Source organism: Arvicola amphibius, chromosome 9 (genome assembly GCF_903992535.2).
Source record: "Arvicola amphibius chromosome 9, mArvAmp1.2, whole genome shotgun sequence".
Lineage (NCBI taxonomy): Eukaryota > Metazoa > Chordata > Mammalia > Rodentia > Cricetidae > Arvicola > Arvicola amphibius.
The window spans coordinates 108,111,517-108,133,992 of NC_052055.2; the positions used below are offsets into that span (position 1 = coordinate 108,111,517).

At 43.9% G+C, this 22,476-nt stretch overlaps 1 protein-coding gene across 1 annotated transcript in view; it reads right to left on the reverse strand.

Annotated features, from left to right (window-relative positions):
- Reep3 (receptor accessory protein 3) overlaps window positions 1–22,476 on the reverse strand; it is a 77,015-nt gene that overhangs the window by 16,936 nt on the left and 37,603 nt on the right. Inside the window, exons 3-5 of the mRNA XM_038344056.1 lie at window positions 8,383–8,459; window positions 5,016–5,136; window positions 4,228–4,341 (exon numbers count right to left, since the gene is read on the reverse strand). Coding sequence (XP_038199984.1) covers window positions 4,228–4,341; window positions 5,016–5,136; window positions 8,383–8,459 — 312 coding nt within the window. The remainder of the gene's footprint in view (window positions 1–4,227; window positions 4,342–5,015; window positions 5,137–8,382; window positions 8,460–22,476) is intronic.

Sequence of the window (22,476 nt, forward strand, 5' to 3'; positions counted from 1 at the left end):
GCCATCGCCTAAAGATCATACAACGAGTGCAATAATTTTTAGACTGAAAGATATTTCCAACAAACTATGCTTTCATATATATGTATATAAAAACAATGCATAAATTTTGCTCTCGTTTTTCTTTCATTTTCTCTTTAATCCTGACCTATTTCTCAATTTGGCTCCAATTTACTTGAGTATGAAATGCCCGCTTCAGTGAGTTCTTTTGTGACAATACTTTTTTTGGTAAATGTCTCCGGAAATGAAACTGACTTCCGCCACTTAGAGAAAGCACAGTATACATTGAGGCTAACAGAGCTAGCATTACATAGTACTCAACAGTTACTATTTCTAACAGACACAACAGCACCAGGAATCGAGTGTCCAGCACTCCTAGAGTCATGAGAACACGATATGACCTCATGCACCGAGACTCTTTTGGTTAAAGAACCATGACACCAGCCAGTAGGGCAGTGAGCTTCAGTGGTGGGCTGGTTTTGTAGTAGCGATTTAGGTGGTTTGAAAGTATAGTCTCTGTTTCCTGCCTGGGGGCGGGGAGTGGAAAGTTGATATAAAAGTGAAATCCATGAATCACAAAGGAGGAAGTAGACACGGGATTATCTTTTGTGGCATTTTTTATAGAAAAGTCCTGCCGTGATATAGCATTATTTAATATCAGAGGGTCCTAGCAACCTAAAGATACACTGGCTGCAGTCGGAAGGTAAGGCGCCTCCGAGGCCACAGGGCTGGACCACCTTAGCCTACATCAGCATCCATCTTAGACTAGGCTAATGGAGAGACGTCAAGTGTGCATCAGAGAGCGTGGCAGGAAGGTAAAAACTGATGAAGGCAAATACGAGATAAAATGAGGGAATAAGGATAAAATTATATTGTGAAGGTTGCTGACTTCCCATGAAGCAATAATAGGCTTAATAAACATAAGTCATGATACAGTAAATACCCCACACATAGTTATATAACATGGTTAGCAGTTGGAGAGATGACTCAGTAGCTGAGAACACTTGCTGTTCTTACAAAAGACGTGAGTGCAGTCTCCAGCCCCCACAGAAGAGTTCACAACAACTCTGACTCTAACTACGGGGAACCAACAGCTGCTTCTGGCCTCGGGGGCACCAGGCATGCACATGGTGCACATATACACAAGCCAGACAACACATTAGAAATACCTCTAAGTCTTAAACTGAGAACCACTGGGGTTTCTTTCTATACTTACTAAAACAACGTCCTCAAATGCATTTTCAATGCATGTTCAGAGTTGAAACTGAATTTGCAGTTTTCTACACAGGATCATGTTAAATGATGCTTTTTAAATAAGACAAGTTCGGAAATGTCTCTGAGGTGTAAATGAATGCATTCACTTGGCCTGCATGGCCCCACAATGCTGAGCTTAAACTGGAAGGAGCAAGCTCCTTGTGGTCACACCCCTCTATGTGCAAGCACGACAAACCCTCTGACCTGTGCTCCAAGACTGAGAGCTCTCTCTTCCACCCCCATCCCCCCTCCTCACCCCCACTTCTCAGCACAGCAAGAGGACAGTCGTTCAATTCTTTGTGTCCTTCTTACTGCCTGGCTGGGCCAGGTTCTGTTATTGTACATTGCTTCTTCTTGTTGTTTCGTTTTTTTGAGACAGGGTTTCTCTGTGTAGCTTTGGATTCTGTCCTGGAACTTGTTCTGAGGACCAGACTGGCTTTGAACTCACACAGATCTGCTTGCCTCTGCCTCCTGAGTGTTGGAATTAAAGGTGTGCGCCACCACCGCCGAGCTGTACTTTGCCTCTAATAAAATTTTTGTTGTTGGTTCCCCCCCCCCCCACTGAGTTAATAACTACCTTTTTAGTTTTCATTTGCTTAGCTGTCCTACCCTGTGCATAATCCCCAATACACTTTTCACAGTGCTCAGGTCTGTGTATATACGGGTACACACTGTCTGCACCCAGTGAGTTCTTTGATAAGTGTCACCCCTGCACAGCAGAAAGCTACTTCTCTCCTAGTCTCTGTACTTCAATTCTGTACTACTTCCAGAAGCTTCTCTGTTAGCACCTTTGACCCACAGGATCCATTTCTGGACTTGATGCACAGTGTCCTTCTAGGGAATCTTGACACCCTCCCTTCTGTGCTGGATAACCTAGCTCCCAGATCCCATGGGTTTTCCCTACCCCCACTCCTCTTTAGCTTTGATCGAACATATCTGCTCCCATAAAGGTGTGCATTTGGTACACTTGATGGGTTTGTATGTGTAGAACTTAAGAAGAAAAAATATTCTTTTTTTTAAAAAAATTATTTTAAGTTTACAGCTGATTGTCAGGCTTGATCATTACAGAACTTGGGCCAGAGTTACAAGATGGCATCACGGGTGATGTCACACGGCCTTCATATTTCTGTCTCATTCACTAGAAGTTCACTGCCATTCTGATGCTAGACCATTTGAACACGATGTGCTTTTAATCTCTGAAATCTGAGAATTTTGTCCTTCTAGTTGGTGTCTGGTGAGGGCAGGGTGAGAGTAATGTGAAGGCCCTGCACGCAGATGGTCACCCTTTCCCCTGTGGTGCCTGGTGACCTGGAGGCTCGTGGGCCTCAAGACCACACCACAGCACATGGTCCCCTTCTCTTTGCTAACCACATCAGTCCTCCCCCTTCACAGCATCCGGTTGGGAAGGATGGATTTCCGGGGTGGTCTTTAATGGTGCGTGTGCGGTCAGCAATGCATTTTTATTAAGCAAGAAACAAAAGGCAAATAAACCCCAATAAGTTCAAAATGTTGCTGTTTTAGAGTCTATGCATCTATTTTAATGAAAGAAAAGCCCATTACAGGCCCAGGAAGAGGAAAGCTATATAATAGTAAACACTATAGTTCACTTCTCTTTACAGTAATCAATAGACATTATCAATACAGTTATCTATGTATGTCTATGAACGACTTTCTGCTTAGCACTCACTACAGTATGGCCAGGAAGAATAGGAGTTCTCACTTTTGTTTACATGAACTCTGAGGTGAGCCAGCTGAAGGCTCTACAAAGTGAATGTGCTCTCAAGCAGCCCTTTCCCCACAGCAGGTCTGTAAAATCACCGCCTAATGGAACTGCAGCCTTCCGCAGTGCAGCTCAGCCACAAAGAGCCCGACCTGAACCGGGGAGACAGATCAGAAGTTAGCAGCTCTTGCTGCTCTTGCAGACGACCCAGTTTCGGTTCCTAGCATCCACATTAGGAGGTTCACATTGTCTGTAACCCTAGAACCAGGGAATCCTATGCTTCTGGAAGCCATGGGCACCTGCACTCACAGGCATTATACCCACACACGCACACACACACACAATTAAAACAAAAATAAATCTTAACAACAAACAACAAAAGAGTCTGACTTGAAAGTAGAATACTAATTGCCCACATTTACCTCATATTAATAAACCATTTGCCTGAACCTGAGGATCCCTGGTTCCACCACGAGCAAGCCCAGAGTCACGTCACCATTGTTCTACACACAAAGCCACCAAGACACGCACAAATTAGCAAACAGCTTATGGAGACTTCAAAAGTCACGGTCAGCACTTTTTGGTTGTGACGTCCATTTTTTCCCCCCATATACCACACGCTAAAATCAGTTGTACTATGCTACTGAAAATAAGCCACACCAATTACTACATGCAAAGGAGCCCAAGAGTCATAGCACCAGCCTCCAGGGAAGGCTGTTCAATCAGTAACTCGGATGAGAGAACAGCTATGACATTAGTAACTCGGCACAAACTTTTTACATGCTTTATTTTGAATAACCAGTTACCTCAAATTGGTTGAAGCAGAGGTGCAGAAGGAAGCCAGAAATCCTAGCAAGGCAATGCCAGAGAGAGAGGGAGAGAGAGAAAGAGAGAGAGAGGGAGGGAGGGAGGGGAGACCAAAGACACAGAGAAAAGAATGGTCATCTTTACTTAATGTGATTTATCAAAACTATTTCAAGGTTAAAAGGGAGGGGGGTTGTATCCCAAAATGAAATTTTCAGGTATGTTTTATTTATTAGCTACCTCTAATTTCATAATAAATTAAGAGCTTTGAACTCCCAAGCAGCATAGCAAATGAAGTGTTAAAATGTCATTAAATTACTTATTTGTTCATTCAAGTGCTAGGATAAATATAAAACAGAGTTCTGTCACCATTTTCTACTGACCTAAAACGAAGGTGGCTACCTTTCTGTATGTGCTGACTGGAAAACCCAACACAACGAAGGGAAACTCACCTTCACTGCTGCCGTGACAGCCGCTGCAGCCGCTAAATTCAAACCCTGCCGCCCGAAGTTCACCATGGTCTCATAGCCTCTTTCCTTTGCTTGGACAATATAGTCATCGATTTCCTGGGGGCAAAGAGTTCACAGTCAAATCAGGTGTGTGTGTGGTAGCACACCCCTATGATCACAGTAGGGAGGGAGGTATGGGCGGAAAGAGCAGACGTTCAAGGTGATCTTCAGTTACAAAGTAAATTCAAAGCCAGTCTGGGCTACATGAGGCCCGAGTAAAAAAAAAATAAAATAATCCAGTGGGGTGTGGTAGTGCATGCCTTTAATCCCAACACTCTGGACAGGCAGATCTTTGTAAGTTTGAGGCTAGCCTGGTCTACATAGGGAGTTCCAGGTCAGCCTGGATGATACTCTGAGACCCTGTCTTAAAAAAAAAAAAAGAAAAAGAAAAAAAACAACAAAAACTGGCCAACAGAAACAAAAACATATGGGTCTTAGCTTATTCAGGTTTTTGTTTTTTGAGATGAGAGTCTCACTATCTAACCCTGGCTGGCCTGGAATTGGATAGGTCAACCAGGCTAGCCTAAAACTTAGAGATCTGCTTGCCTCTGCCTCCTGGGTTGTGTACCATTATGCCCTCCTAGTTTGTTGTTGATTTTTCCCCCTGCTAGTTTTAATTATAATCAGTGCTATAATCAACGTTAAAAGGCCTCTCTTCATAACCCTGGGTAGAGCATGCGCTGACAGATGTTACAGAAAGACAGGGTGTGAAAATAACTGAGGTACCTTACCCTTTCCTTTGAGGAGAGAAGAGGATGAAGGAACTTTCTGTATATTAAACTCGCCCCTCTGGTATAGGGGGACAGCAGCCAAATGACAAAGGCAATCTTCAGCTCATAGTACAGGGGAAACCTAATGAGGAGCAAAACAAAGAACTAATCAGAAAGAAATATGGTAAGAAGCAAAACAACAAGTAACACGGAAATCACAAACTCGCCGTGTCTGTTTCCACGTGCGGAAGCTGCTGACGAGGGAAATGATCACAATGGAATTTACTGATGAGTTCATATCAACTAAATCCTAGATGAGTTGACCAAGGACTGCAAGGATGCTTGCAGACACCTTGCAAGAGACAGCACCTGAATGACCACCGCGGTTCAGAACGGATGGAACTACCGTGTAGCCAGGGCGGCTAGGGACTTTCCCAGAAGTATATGATACCTACGGACATCAGGGGACACCTTCATCTGTCCCGTGACACATCAATTTTCTCTCCAAATTCCAACTGCAGATGAGGATATAAGGAATCACCACAGAGGCAGACTGGAAACTATTCAAGTGACCATGTCCAATGCCCTGTGGGTGGAGTTACTTCCCCAACCCTGGACCACATGGTTTGAGCGGTCAACACAAGTGAATGTGACAGAGACGACGTAAGTCTTAAGGGCCCTTTGACACTCTCGTCCAATTCCCTCAATCTTTTGCTAAAGCTTCTGCCATGAAAACACTTCCTTTCTCAGCCTTGGTTCTAAATGAAGACATTAATGGAGCTGAGCCCAGCAAAGCAGCAGCCAAACCCCTGCCCTGAGGACACGTAAGCAAGACGTGGACGTCTGCTGTTCCGAACCACTGTGCTTTACAGGGCTACCCGCTGCCACACTAAGAGCTAATTCATACAGCGTGAGAGGACCACAGGGTGCCAGGATACAAGCCCTGTGTCTGAGTTTTTGTGGTAAGGCAGACAGGCAGGGGGCAGTGAGGAATGGCGACCGTGCAGTTGGCGAATCATCTCTGCCACAGCGCAACTTTACCGAGTGTGTGGGCTCTCGGGATTGAACAGCAGAAATAAAAAAAACTAGGATTGTATGTATGCAGGCAGTGTGGATATGGATGGGTGGGTGTGAACACCAATGACACGTGTGGAAGCCAGAGGACAACGTTTTGAAGTCAGTTCTCACCATCCATGCTGAGACCCAGATTGAACTCTGATTGTAAGGCTTGTGTGGCAAGTACCTTTTCAGAATGAATCACCTGGTCAGCCCAACCTTTAACATCCAGCATTTTTTACATTTTTTAATGCTGTATATAAACTATACTTGAAATTAGAAAAAAAGTAAAAAAGTAAAAAAAAAAAAACTGTGGGGGCTAGGGATGTAGATCAGTTGGTGAAGGGTTTGCCTACTAATGCAATGAAGGTCTGATTCCCAGCAATGCAGAAACACACACACAAATGGTGGTTCATGCTTATAATTCTAGCACTTAGAAGGTAGAGACAGGAGGATCAGGAGTTCAAGGTCAGCCTTAGCTCTCTAAGATCATGCCTCAAAATAGATGAAGAAGGAAGGAAGGAAGGAAGGAAGGAAGGAAGGACTTTGAAACTCAAAACCCCTCAAATGGCTAAGAATCTCTGTTTTGTCAGTTAAAAGCTAAGAGAAGCTAGGTAGTGGTGGCACAGGTCTTTAATCCCAGCACTTGGGAGGCAGATGCAGGTGGATCCCTGTGAGTTCGAGGCTACCCTGGTCTACAGAGTGAGTTCCAGGACAATCAGGGCTACACAGAGAAACCATGTCATGAACTCCCTCCACCAAAAAAGCCAAGAGATAATTCTTCTCAAACATCTACTCCAAAATCAACAGGAAAGGAATAGAGATAAAGGGAAGGAAATATTTATGTGTGTGTATGTATGCATGTATGTGTATGTATGTGTGTGTGCGTGTTTGTGCACCTGTCAGCCTCAAGGAAAACATTTCAAATAAGAATAGAAAAATGGAGGAGGGCAGGGCCTGGTTCAGAGTGTGTGTTCAGCATCTAGGAAATCCTGGGTGTGGTGGTGAGGGAGGAGAAAGGGAGAAAGAAAAAGGTAGGGTGGGGAAAGGGAGGGAGAGAGACCAAGAAGTGGGGGAAGAAGATAGGGTGGGTAAGAGAGAGAGATGGGGGGGGGTAGATATTGATTTGAACTAACTAGTGAATAAAGGGTTAACAATGTTTAAGTCTGGTCAGGTATGGCGAGACATGCACTCAGGAGTCAGCCAGGCAGACCTCTGTGAGTTCGAGGTTATCCTGGTTCACAAGCCAATTCCAGGCCAGTTAGTTACATAGTAAGACCTTGTCCAAAAAAAAAAAAAAAAAGAAAAGAAAAGAAAGCAAGCAAAATACTATTGAAGTTTGATGATATATACTTTTCCCACAAACCTATGGATGATATGATATAATGTTCTATGAGAATATAAGACTGGGAATGGTGTAGAGCAGGCATAAGAAGAAATAGATAGGGACGGACAGCCAGGTTCAAGTCAGTATCTCTAGGTACCAATTTGATCTGTCTGTCTGTCTGTCTGTCTGTCTGCCTGCCTGCCTGCCTGCCTGCCTGCCTGCCTGCCTACCTACCTGCCTGCCTGCCTGCCTGCCTACCTACCTGCCTGCCTGCCTACCTACCTGCCTGCCTACCTACCTGGCTGCATTTAGTAGCTCAGGTAAAGAAAAGATAACTGAGTTAACTGGGTTCATTTCAGCACCAGTCTATGATGCATGGGAAGTGGAAACACTGGCAAGATCTCAGGTTTCTATTTTTAAAAAGGAGACTACTCTGATAGCACGGCTGGATGGTAAGGTACTCTGGAACACCCCACGAGGAGATCTGAGTATGGGTCCTCTATAAACTGTGAACTCAATGAGGGAATGAATATGTTGTAATTACGCCGCCTCGTGTTGCTTCGCTAGAGCCGCCAGGGAGCTGCTGCCGAGTGGGCGGGCATTCACGTGGTTGCTGACGTGTAGTCTCAAGGTGCAGTGCCTCGGAGCTTTAGGGCTGGGAAGTCAGGGAGGGCCGCGACCAGATGCTGCGGATTGGAGAGGAGTCATTTCGGAAGCCATCGGGAAAACAGTCTGAAGTCATGAGTGTGGAAAGCGGATTATGACAGCCAGGTTCTCTATTTTAAGATGCTGGTGGGAGTGGGAGGTGGGCAGGGATGAGCACAGAGAGCTGCCTTCATGAGGGCGGGCTCCACAGAAAGCGCTGTTGTCACGGGGAAGGCAGAGGAAGAAAAAGATACTGGGTAATTAAGTTGCTTGATGTATTTCTCATGGTGAAAAGCAAGAGCAGGGTAAGAACTCTGGACACCTGAGAATGCCCAAGTCCCTCGGAGCGCTGGAACTTACCATGCAAGGGTCTGATCGGCCACTGTTTCAATCACAGTATAGAGGGCAAAGACGATCCAGTACATCATCCAGCGGACCTGGAAGCCATAAAAGCACTCATGAAACAACTGGCTGTGACGACTGCAGGGCCTAGGGCCTCACACCTGAATCTCAGCATCTGGCACACTCAGACAGGAAGATCCTCTACAAGTTTAAGGCTAGCCTGTGCTACACAGTGAACTGCATATCAGCCTGGGTTCCAGAGTGAGACCATGTTTTTAAAAAAGAAATTATTTGTTCTGAGCAATTTTATATAAATACATGTGCATCTTGGGATATACACCACATTGGGTCCAACGTAGAGGACGATGGTTCAGTTCTCAAAGGGTTTTACGGATGGGTTTATGGGATGACTACAAGAGTCAACAACAAATCTCTGAGGTCTGATGGAATGTAAATCAATAACCACAATCAAATAATCACGTAATAAAACAGCAATCACAAATAAAACAGCACAAAATACGACAACATCTAATGCTCATTGGTCTTTAGAATTTTGCATTTATTGGGGCTGGAGAGATGGCTCAGTGGTTAAGAGCACTGGCTATTCTTCTAGATGGCCTGGGTTTAATTCCCAGTACCCATGAGGCAGCTCACAACTGTGTGTAACTCCAGATCCAGGGGATCTGACACCCTTACACAGACACATATGCAGGCAAAATAGCAATGCACATAAAATAAAAATAAACCTTGAAGAAACATGCTGTGGGATAATACTCTTATACACTCCAAAGATTTGGCACTCATATTAGTTTAATAAAATGCTGATTGGCCAGAAGCCAGGCAGGAAATATAGGCAAGGCAATCAGACTAGGAGAATTCTGGGAAGAAGAAAGGCAGAGATGTGGTCACCAGTCAGACGCAGAGGAAGCAAGATGATAATGCCTTACTGAGAATAGGTACCAGGCCGCATGGCTAAACATAGGTAAGAATTATTCAAGTTGTAAGAGCTAGCTAATAATAAGCCTGAACCAAGAGGTAAACAATTTATAATGAATATTATAGTTATATATATTATACATATATAATATATATAAATAAAAATACTCTGTGTGTTTCTTTAGGACTGACCTGCTGCAAGATTGGGCAGGACATTAATTTCCATCTACAGAAATAAAATAAATTAAAACAAAAAAATAAAAGGTTACATTTACAATTTTTTGTTTTGCATTTATCTGTGTGTGACGACGCATGTCTTTAGGGCTAGTACCAGCTAGTCCCTCACTCTCAGCTGTCTTTTGGTACTGCGTCCTTTCGGAGGCAGATGCTAGATCAGTACCCTTAAACTCACTACCTCTCTCAGATTTACACGCTTTCTTCAGTGCCAGCAAACACACTTTCAAGTAGGTCCGGTTTTCCTTTTTTGTTTTATTTCCCTGCTCAACAACTGAAGCAAACAGACACCCCCCTCCCCCCCATCAGCCACTGGACTTGGGACTAAGTACAAAATACAGCAATAAAGCCTTTAACGCCTATAACAACACTATGAGTAGGGAAATGCAATTGCTTCTGCCTCAGGCAAGGGAATGGTGGTGAAGGTAAAAGAGCTTTCTCAAGGTCACTTTGCGGGAATGTGGGTCCAGGCTATGATTCTGGGATGGGCTAGCCAGCTGTACCACACATGGAAGGAAAACTGGAGGAGCCCAGGAAAACCCACCATGTCCTTCCTTCTCATTCACATCAGTGTTCAGAGAGGCAGCTAGAAGAGTGTACTATGGCCGGTCTAACGCGTCCTCCTTAGCTACTTAGTTTTGAGACAGATGCTGTTTGGCCATTTCACAGACATCAAACGGTGGCTCAAGGCCAGGGATGCCGCTAGTGGTAGAGTCCTTGATCGGATCTGCAAGCTACAGACACGATAGTGGCTCTGGAACTGGAGGTGCAGGCTGTAAGCCACCTCGAGGGTGTTACAACCGGACCAGGCCTTCTGAAGATACGTAAGTGCTCTTATCCACTGGGTCACCTCTCCAGCTCTGTCACTATTTTTTAAAAAGAGGAAGAAAGATATTTCTTTGTAGTTAAACTGAACTATCATCAAATGGCAAACCATGTCATCAGTAGTATATCCCAGACATTTTCCCCTGTGGTACTGAATACTGTTGTTGTTGTACTGAATGTTGTTGTTGACCTTCTTCTTCTTCTTCTTCTTCTTCTTCTTCTTCTTCTTCTTCTTCTTCTTCTTCTTCTTCTTCTTCTTCTTCTTCTTCTTCTTCTTCCTCCTCCTCCTCCTCTTCCTCCTCCTCCTTCTTCTTCCTCCTCTCTCTCCCCCTCCTTCTCTTTATTATTACTACTATATTACTAATTTTAGGTCTCACTCTGTAGCCAAGCTTGGCTTCACATTGTGACAATCCTCCTGCCTGGGCTTTCTGAGATTACATGAGTCCTCATGCCTGGCAGTGGCTATTATTTTATATAAACAAAATCCCATGGTTTGAATTTGTCTTTTGAGAATAAATTCCTTTACAATCTGCTCTCTTGAATGTAAGGGTTTTTGATTCTTATTAGAAATACGGACCGTAAATGGAACTGAACTTAGACAATAATTAAAAGTCATTCGATGAGCATGTGCCGTTCATGGGAGCAGCCACAGAGAAGGTTAACCTTGGAAATGTGCTGTCTTACTTTAACGATAATGGATCTGGTTAGGATCTTACACGAAATGATGACTCAGAAAAGCTTCTGTTTAAGGTTTTTTCCCAGAGGAACTACTAGAAGTCAAGGTTAAAAAAAAAAAAGCTCATAAAATTGTAACTAAGGACACATGAAGACAAAGACGTAAATAGTTTTCATATCAGATGAAAATACCAATAACAAAATACAGCATTAGTATTAATATTAATGATTTCTGGGAGAACCATCACCTTGACTGTCCTATACATGTATACAGAACCTTCTGAAGGGATTGTCCCTCAAACCCTGCAACTACAAAGCCTGCTGCCACACACGTCTCAACTATCTAGTGGCTTAATGTTTACCAGTGAGCAATGCTCATCCTCCTGTGTCCATTAAGTCACCTCTAGACGACTCATGTATCTAATACGATGCAAATCCTTCCTTCCTCCACCGCTCTGCAGGCTCTTGAACTGCTGACCCTCCTGCTACATCCTCGCAAGTACTGACATTACGGGTGTGTGTTATCACGCCCAGCTCTATAATCACTTCTATATACCCCACTCACCACAAAAGGAACAAACTGTATAAATAAGTTCATGCAATATAAGCACTTAGTTGAATACATCCACACACACAGAGACACACGCCTCTGACTCTTCTCGCATATAAAACATAATGCAGTTAATCCTTAAGGACTGAGGTGCCATCATCAGCAAGGACATGAACTGATACAGCCGTATCCAGTCTTACTACCTCTCTGTCATGGGAAAAGGCTCAGGTATGCGCTGGCGAGATGACTCAGGAGCTTGCCATCAAGCCTGATGACCCGAGTTCGATCTCCGTATCCACACGGTAGAAGGAGAGAAGTGACCCCTTCCTGCAAGCTGTCCTGTCGCATGTGCTCTGTGGCACAAAAAGGAACAAGTACACACATATGTACATAAATAAATAAGTGAAATTAAAAAAAAAAAGACACGAGCCAGGGGAGTGGTGGTGGTGGAGAACCCCTTTAATCCCAGCACCCTCTCTGAGACCTCTGTGAGTTCGAGGCCAGCCTTGCATACAGGGTAAGTTCCAGGACAGCAAGGGCTACACAGAGAAACCCTGTCTCTAAAAACAAGAAAAAACTTTTTTGTTTTTTTTTAAAGCCACACACGACCACTCCTAACAAATGACCAGTCCTCGGCCATGAGCAGAGGAAATGCTTGCCTCCCTCAGCCCTCCTTCCTATTTCCCTACATCAAGACTTCTTCTCCACACAGCCAAGTTTTCCCTTTGTCCTTAAACAGGATGCACGCTTGCTTCTTCCTTGGCAGCTTTTCTTCTATTTACTGTCCTTAGATTATTATTGTCTTTCTCATCTGATACTGATATTCTCATAATTTCAATATCATTGTCATCTCATTAAAATATTATAAACCTGTGGACCAAATCTGTATCTCTCTCTCTTTTTTCTCCCCCCCCCCCCTTGCCCTACCTTTCAGTTTTTCAGGATTGGATTTCTGGCTGTCTTGGTATGCAAGGCTGTCTTTGAATGCTCAGAGACCCACCTGCCTCTGCTTCCTGAGTGCTGGGATTAGAGGTGTGTGCCCCCACCACCTGGTTTAGAAAAGTTTTTTTTTTCCTTTGGTAGGAAAAGGTGCTGCCTACAGAAGGCTGGATTAGATTCTGACCAATGATGCTTCATTTACGTCGAGCATCAGACCAAGGATGCTGTGAGGTGTCTAGCCAATGAAGGGAAGGCTTAGGAAGGTTCAGTGACTGAGTGTGAGGTGGAACAGTGGGTATGTACCGCCAAGCTTTCTCTTCTTCCTGCTAGTTAGCAGGGAGCTGAGCAGCCTTGGAGGCTGTGTGTTGAAGGCGAGCGGAGTTCTTAAACAACTGTAGGATGAAGGCTCCTTGCTGAAATAAAGGTCTTGTTTCATAATGGGCTGGCACAGGACAAATAAATCCCCATATTCCTTCTGTCACCGCGTTCTTTGTTGTGTGTTACTTACACTCACAGTAGCTGGCTCCCATTCTAATCTGTGGGAACTGGGAGGCTGGGGCCACCATAGAAATGGCTCTAGAATTAGCCAAGCACCCACCAGGGAGCTATTATGGGTTAGCCGGGACACACCTAAAGCCTGGTTAGTGGTGGGAGGTGCAATGGCTGCCGTGATGGAGACTTAGAGAGAAGTGTTTTCAGGGCTCTGCTTGAGATCTCCTCACTGGGGTTAAGGAGGATTTGGGAAACACCTGGAGGTAGGAAGAGTGACAGAGCCAGAAGAAAGCAATCGTCAGTGACGACTAAGACGCCCTGGAGGTGTGGCTGCTGACTGAGTTTGTTAACTCCCCTCCCATCTTCACTAGGCAAACAAACAAACAAACAAACAAACAAACAAACACTCAAACCAAACACCAAACCCCAAGTGGAAAAACAAAGGCAAAAAAAAAAAAAAAAAAAAAAAAGCGCGCGCATGCGTACACACACACACACACACACACACACACACACACACACACACACACAAACACAGCCATGTGAGTCTGCAATCCCAGAGATGGGTGGGCCAGCCAGTCTGCCTGAATTGGTGAGCTCTGGGTTCGAAGAGGGGCCCTGTCTGTAAAATACTTTTTGAAAGGCAGGAAGGAACTGAGGAAGGCAAGCCCGCTAATCCTGAGCCACATCATCAGCCCAAACAGAACCTCAAAATCATCCAGATATCAAGGGAAAGTCATTTGCCAAGGAAATAAAGCCCCTAATTAGGCAAGTTCTTTCAAAGATTAGAGAATCATCTGTGACATGAAACCACAGCACCTAAAGTGACATTCTGGTTACACAGCGCACAGGCAGACGTCCCTAGTCAGCGAGCCAGCACTTGCTTTATTATTGCTCCAACTCCATAAGGTTTTGATAAGCCTTAGCATTTCAGAAATCCAGACAGTCATGTGATGAGAGCTCCGAGCTCCACTCTCCTGGAGGAATTAGAGGACATTTAAAGCCTGAGCAGTATTGTAAAACGAACGTACCCAGAGGCAAAGTGCACTATCAGAGGGCCATGCGCCATTTAATGGGAACTCATTTGCATTATCCTGATGCCAAAGGAAAAGTGGGCTCATTTCACGGACCTTTTAACATTTTTCAACAAAAGAAGTTTTTATGCTCTACATCCTTAGGAAAAAAAAAAGATCCCAAATGATGATCCCAGGATAAACAAACACAGCAACTCTGAGTGTTGGGACTCTTTAGACCTCCCTCCCAGAGTCCCATGGTAAAAACCGATAGCAGGAATAGTGGGACAGACACACAAGCATGGGCATGGGGTGGAGATCACCTTCTGGTTCTCAGGCACATGCTTGAGTTAAGAGCCCTGGGTAATGGTGAGGGCACATTCATTAAGAAATGTTTTCCCTAAATTGTTCCTTTATATAACATGCTCTTCTTATGGTATTACTGAAGCGATATTATAATAGCAACGATGGTATAATATGAAACAATACAACTGTACTAACTTACAGTGTGTGATTAGAGAAACCGACTTGATAGGATAATTTGACAGATAATACCTAGGGTCTATTGTGCACAAAGCCTTTGACATAAAAGAGTCATAAACTTATGGCAAGGTTTTCCTACTCCCAAGGTATGAATATAAGAAGATATATAATTAGGATAGGCAGTTTAATGCACATATAACTACTAGATCTTTATATACTATGTGTTATTCACTGTTTTATTTGAATGAAACTTACTTCTTAGGGAAAAGGCTTTCCTAGCTACTGCCCCCAACCTTGAGCAAAGGTCAAAGGTCGTACTTGAATCTGTTCGTTGTGAGGCACACACGCGTCCACAATACACACATCATGTGCATGTGTAATAAGAAGCAGCAGCAATATTCAAAAGAAAGTAAGGTCTCAATGGATAAGGTTTAAACAATTAACTATCAGTTGCAAGTGGCAGTTTATAGCATACAGAAAGTCATTATTTTGTTATTTTCCACATTACCAAGACATTAGGAAGCTTCCCAACCTTTCTCAACTAACAGATTCACTAAATCATAAAGCTACTAATGCTGGTCTTAAAAAAAATAACAGAAACACCAAACAAGCCATGAGCCTTTCCTCCACGTATGCCTAATGATTTCAATTATAGCCACTGGGTAAAGCCAGAGCATAACGCTAAAATATGCTCCACTGGGAGAAAAAGAAGGGAGAAGGAGAGAGAGAGAGAGAGAGAGAGAGAGAGAGAGAGAGAGAGAGAGAGAGAGAGAGAGAGAGAGAGAGAAATTTTGCTGAGTCTAAAAAGAAATAAACACTGCTGAATTTCAGACCACCCAAAGAGAGCTTTATTTTCTGGCCATTGTTAGCTGCTTGGTTGAGTCAAGTCTCCCAAATTCTCCCAGATCACTGTGTACACCCCGTTTCGGAGGGGATGAAGAAATTCTAGGATCAGGATTCCTCGGAAAGCAGTATAGAGTTGAAAAAGATTTCTTCTGTTTCATGAACAATTATGCAATAATTTGGTTATTTCACAACAATTTTCTCCCCCAGTAAAACAAAGAGGAACAAAATGTGAGAAATCAAACAGAGAAAACTCCCTCCTTTATTCAACCCAGATGGCTCTGCTATGGGGTTTTTCTCAGAGCTGTGCCAAGTTAGAGAGGCATGGTTGAAAATAAGCAGTTAGATTTTATGTGGGTAGAGTCTGAGCCTGAAGATGTAGAGCCTGTCTGTTCTCTTCGTTCCTTGACATGGGCTCCTGTGATGGAGCTAAGTCACCTGCAAGGGCATTTACCTGCTTAGCCATCTTGCCAGCCATGAACATAATTTCTGAACAGACAGAATGCGGGTTTACAAAGGTTAGGGTTGATCTGGGCTCCGTCTATTTAGAGGTGGATCTCTGCCTGTCCTGTCTCATGTGAGTGCTTTAATTGCCGTCGCTCACCTTGATTCCTGTGTCCCTCACTGAACTCAAGGCAGCAAGAGGAACCTGCAGTTTCTGGTTATCACTGCCCCAGCCTCACAGAAGCCCCTGATGATTTGAAGGACGAAGCTGCACGTAATACAGACGCATCTGGAGCCCAAGTGAACAAGACAGACCCAGACGTTTCTGTCATCCGACTGCATTGGCCTCTCCAGGTCCAGTGAATTACAGGACCCCTGTGTGCTTCATCCCCATCCCCTTAGAGCCTGAGAAACTCAAGAGCAGGAAAAGGTTTCAAAACTAGATGACAATTAATTTAAAAAGTGTTGATAACAAGATGCAAAGTCCAGAGCGGCTTCAGGAACCTGCCCCCAGCAGCACATGGGAAGCGAAGGATGGCTTCTCAGTCCCAGGATAACTCCTTCCACCCACGCTGGCTGGGAATTCACACTTCCCTTTTTTTCCTTTGTTTAAAGTCTTCTTGACTTATTTGGAATAGTATGTATTTATAAAAGTAGAGACACCGCTCTGTGCAGAATTTCTCAGGGTTTTTAAAATGGGGAGCAGCCAATCCCACAGAGAGGAGTGGAGCGGGCCATCTGGCCATTCCTGGCTCTCACGTAGGCTGCCACCCCGTGCTCCTCTCTTCCTTGGCATCTTAACATCTTGGACCACTACTTCTCTTATCTGAGTCAGCCCAAGGGGTGGGGGCACTCTACAGGCATTTGTGGCCCAGAGAGAGTCAAGGACCAGGCTGGAGCAGGGCCAAGACTCTAGAGCAGTGGTTCTCAACCCTCCTAATGCTGTGACCCTTTAATATAGGCCTTCGTGTTGTAGTGACCCCGGACCATAAGATTATTTTCGTTGCTACTTCACAACTGTAATTTTTACTACTGCTATGAATCATAATATAAATATGTTTTTTGGAGACAGAAGCTTGTCAAAGGGGTTGTGACCCATGCGCTGAGAGCCACTGCTCTGGAGGCCACAAATGCACCCACAGACATTGAGGCCAGCCTCAAAACATGAAAACCAGGGGGAAGTCTGACTCAATTTGTACTGTGTGGTTAACTGTGTTAAAATATGTTTATTATATTCCGAGTTGTTAATCTATTCACGTTTGTCAAATAATTCATTAATGTCATTTGTACATATGAACTTATTATAGCTCTAAGAAGCGCAATTTGGGGAATGGCATGTGGTGGAAGGATGTCTACAGCAACACCCTTTTAAAAACTATGTTTCAATGAGATAGAAAACAATGGGCTCTACTATGACACTGTCATATACATGTATATTGGGCTTTGTGCACAGGACTCCTATCAGCTCTTTCTGCTTCCTCTCCCCCAACTTCCTTCCTCAAAAACTCCTTCTATTTTCATCTCCCCACTACAGCTAAATCTAGATTCTGCATGTGAGAGAAAACATACATAACTACATGTCACATTTAAAAAATTAATAGTCCCCCCCCCACCACACTGTGGATTAGAATCTCCAGAGGGGTTTGGAGAGGTGGCTCAGCAGTTAACAGCACTGGCTGCTCTTCCAGAGGACCCAGATTCAATTCCCAGCACCCACATGGCAGCTCACAACTGTCTGCAATTCCAGTTCTAAGGGATCTGACACCTTCACACCAATGCACATAAAATAAATTTAAATAAACTACTAAAAAAAAAAGGAACTTCCAAAGGGGATGGTGAGATAGTTTAGAGGGTGAAAATGCTTGCCATGCAATTCCGAAGGCCTGAGCTCAGTCCTAGAACCCATGTAAGAAACCAGATATGGTGGCATGCACCTGTAACTCAGCATTTCTACCATGAGTTAGGAGTCAGAGATGGGAGAATAAGCCAGAGAAGCTTACAGTCAAGCCAGTTCACAGCTCAGTGATACAAACAAGAGACCCTACCTCAGGAACAAAGTGGGAAAAAAGGACCAACCCAGAGAAATCCTCTGACCTCCACATGTCGCAATTTCTGAATCTGTCTCACTCACACCCCCCAGCCATGAAGACTTCTAGACCCTCCTCAGTACAATATGGGGGAGAGAGAGGGAGGAAGAGAGACAGAGAGAGAGAGAGAGAGAGAGAGAGAGAGAGAGAGAGAGAGAGAGAGAGAGAGAGAGAGAGAGGGAGGGAGGGAGGGAGAGGGAGGGAGGGAGGGAGGGAGGGAGGGAGGGAGGGAGGGAGAGACACAGAGAGAGAGATAGAGAGAGAGAGACAGAGACAGAGAGAGAAGCCAGGTTTTAAAAAGCACAACCCACATATGCTTTGGACGCGGGGTCAGAGTTCAGCCTATGCACAGAGCCCTGGCTTTACTTGAGAGCTGGCTGGAAAGGCAGAATCTCCAGTCTATGCCAGAGCTACTAAACAAGCATCTGCATCTTAACAATGTCCCAGGGGGGATGCGTGCAGTCACTGAAGCCTAACAGCACTACGGTGGGAGGCAGTTCTCAGAATACCTAGAGCAAAGAGCAAAGTACGCTCTCTGTAACACTGAAAGAAGGGGTTCAGGTTTGGAGAAAGGGGAACATCATCTGGGGAGGTAATTAATGCACTCATTTAAAAGGCAAACCGATTTTCAGAACATTATTTATGTATACCATCGTTAAAATAAAACGAAAAGCCAGGCAGGGCGACTCACACCTGCAATCCCAGACTCTGAAGCCTGAGGCAGAAGTATATCTCTGAGTTTGAGGCTAGCCTGGGCTACATAGCTTACTATGCACACAGACTGGTCTACAAGTTAGATCCTGTCTCAAGGAAAAAAAGAATTAATTCTTTTTAATTAATTATCATAATTAATTAATTATGATAGCCTGCTATCATAAGGCTCAAAAAAGTAGAAGGAGCCTTTAGCCTGTAGTTCAGTTCTCAGGGGGACTGTTCATGGTAGCAGTCAGCAGACAAGAGCTTTGCAGAGTGGGGGAAGGGCAGCCAGTCGGGTTTCTCTATCCCAAGTCCATTAAGAATATTCTGTTGTCTCTTCAACTGAGAGACATCCAAGTAGTCCAGAGCTATTTGGAGGTGGACAACTGATGAAGGTCCCTTCCCAGGGAGGAAGTCTGGGGCTGCAGACAGAACTTATTGGTACAGTGCTTGCCTAGCATGCGTGAGGATGACATAAACCAGGAGTGTTGGCTTATGCCTGTGACCTCAGCATTTAGGAGGTACAGGCAAAGTTCAAGGGCATCCTTGGCTGAGTTTCAGACTAGTCTGGGCTATAGAAGCCCTCCTTGTCCCCAAATAAATAAAACCTGCTGACATCAGATCTTCCTTTGAAAGAGACTCTTGGAAACCTTTGGAAGCTACCACAATTCAGTGAAACACAGACTTCTCAACTCAGTCCTTATCTGTAGCTTTTTCCTCTTGCTTGTGAAGTCAAGATATGTGGTGTTTATTTGCTCGTGTTTTTAAAGTGATTTCTTTGGTTTTACTTAACCTTTTTTTTTTTTTTTTGAGACAGAATTTCTCCGTGTAACAGTTTTGGCAGTCCTGGAACACACTCTGTAGACCAGGCTGGTCTAGAACTCATTGAGATCCACCTGCCTCTGCCTCCTGAGTGCTGGGAGTAAAGGCGTGCACGACTGCCAGGTGGTTTTTGTTTTTTGTTTTTTTTTTTTTTTTTGCTGTTGTTGTTACTCAACCATTCTGATTGCCAAAAGGACATGATTTAAGGGAAAACATATTTTGGTATGTTTGAGGAATCCTGTTCCAAAGGATTTCCTCTTCTGACTTTCCCATTCCCGTGATGCCTCTCATGTGTCCTTGAAGCCACACCAAAGACTTTTCAGAAGCAGCTCAGGCTTTTGTGTTTTTTAAGGACCTTTTGCAACGTCAGGTCCATCTGAGAATCAGATTAACTGCAGTCATAGCTATAGACCTGGTATGTCTAAAAGAGCAGAAGAAGGCAGTGTCTTAGTATTCAAGACAGGGTCTGGTATTTGTGTAGAAAAAAAAATCATCTCATAAATAATGTGACCTTCAGCTGATAAAACAAAAGTCAGGTATATATAATACAATTAGGAACTATCTCATTAAAAATAGATTTATTTCATCTTATGGGTTTGTATATTTTCCCAGCATGTCTGTGTTCCCCCATGCATACAGCACCCACAGAGGCTAGAAGAGGTGCTTGGATCCCCTGAAACTGGAGTTATAGATGGTTGTGAGCTGCCACATGTGTGATAGGAACCAAATCTGGGTCCTCTCTAAGAGTACCAAGTGCTCTTAACTATTGAGCTGACTCTCAGGCGCCCACATATCTCAGTTTTTAGGAACAAAACATTTCTGTAATAAAAACTTTAAGCCGTTGAGTGTTTTCCAAATTTCGCACATCTCGCTTCCGTTTCTTTCCTTCTTGTCACTCCTCTCCTGGTCTTTCCATCTGCCCTCTGGCAAGGCTTCTTCTTGTTTTGAGAGAAGGTCTAACTAGGTAGCCAAAGCTGGTCTTGAACTCATGATTCTGCCTCAGCCTCCCAAGAATCACTTGGCACGTTCCGTTACACCCAGGGTCTGCTATTTGCTTTAGTAAGCTTATGCAAGCCAACAATCCTTAGAAATACTAATTCCCTGGATTTTATTCTTTTGTTTTACTGTTTACAGAGCCTTTTATTTGTTCATTTATTCATCTATTTAGAGACAGAAGGTTGGCCATGTAGTGCAGGCTTTCCTCCTGCTGAGGGCTACGATTGCAGGTGTGCACCATGAGGGCTGTCGTCAAAGGCACACCTTTTAATTTCTGATATTTTTTTTACTTTGTTAGTTGATTATTTGTCTTTTTTTAAAAAAAGGGGTTTCAAAGTGATCATGCTGAAAAATAAAAACTGTGATGTTTATTACCATTTCTGATTTTAACCAGTCTACTCCATGTTGCTCGCGCTCTCTCTCTCTCTCTCTCTCTCTCTCTCTCTCTCTCTCTCTCTCTCTCTCTCTCTCTCTCTGTGTGTGTGTGTGTGTGTGTGTGTGTGCGTGCGTGCGTGTGCGTGTCAGATCTGTGGTCTTCTGGTGGGGAGATAGAGATGGTTTCAGAACAGAGACGGGGAAGTGAGGGTGGAGGCAGAAGTTTTTTTGGTCGTTAGAGCTTTTGTGATTTGAAAGTATTCCATCACTAGGGATTAGGGTGGAGGTGGCTAGGCCTCTCTCCAACTTCTTAGCAACATTTCCTTTAATGGAAACAACTGTTTCTGTATCTGCTCTAAAGTCCATTTCCACGGACAGGACAGTTGGTAATGTCCTGCCTGCACAGTAGGGAAATGTGGCCCAGCCTCTAGGTGCACAGTGGTTGTAGGCACTGATCTGCCCAGGCGCCCAAGCATTCTCCCTGGGAGTGAGGACAGTCTGCAGCCCAAGGGGCGTGGGAAAGCTCAGTTCACTTCACAAAGGCCAAGAGTTTCATTAACTGGCATTCAGAAACTGCAGGAGAAACTATCTTGGGTCTTCTGCAAGAGCAGTAAGTGTTCTTAACCTCGGAGCCAATGCTGCAGCTCACGTTACAGAATCGTCACACTTACCAATGGTCATGAGTATAAGACACTTGATTATGACAGTATCAGTGACATCAGCAGAGAAGCCACACACACACACACACACACACACACACACACACATGCACACACACACGCGCACACCTTCATATATAGATGAATATACATATTGATAAGTACTATACATAAGTAAACCTGACACATCAAAACTTAGGTTTGAAAAGAATAACTGTCATATAATTTAAATAGATTTAATTCACTGAAGGATATTAGGCTGTATCAAGTTTACTGACACTGATTTATTTATAAAATCTTAGTTCATACAGCAGTGTGGTGGCGGCACATGCCTTTAATTCCGGCACTTGAGAGGCAAAGGCAGGTGGCTCTCTGTGAGTTCGAGGCCAGCCTGGTCTACAGAGTGCAGAGAAACCCTGTCTCAAAAACCCAACAAAACAAAACCTTAGGTGGTGTGGTGACAGAGTTGCTTGTCTAGCATGTGTGAGACCATGGATTTGAGTCCCAGCACTGCAACCATAAACAAGCAAGCAAACAAAAAACTAGATTTACACACCAGTCACGGTTATGCACACCTTTAGTCCTAGCATTTGGGAGGTAGAGGTAGGCATGCCTCTATCAGTTTTGAGACCAGCATGGTCTAAAGAATGGCTTCCAGGACAAGCAGGGCTATACAGCGAGACTCTCTATCAAAATGAAACCAAAACAAAGAACAAAACCCCCTAAAACTAGACTTACATCTAAAGAGTCATTCCAATAGCTAATGTAAAGTTTAAAATAATTTTCATGAGTTGAAAAAATAGTATGTGTTAACTTTAGACCAATTTCCTAATAATTGATACCTACAAGTGAAAGCTAAGGATGTGTCTTACTGAATACCACAGAGCAGTGGCTCTCAACCTTCCTAACGCTGTGACCTTTAATACGGTTCCTCATGTTGTGGTGACCCAAGCATAGAATTATTTTCATTGCTACTTCATAACTATAGTTCTGCTACTGTTATGAACTGTAATGTAAATATCTGATATGTGACCCTGTGAAAG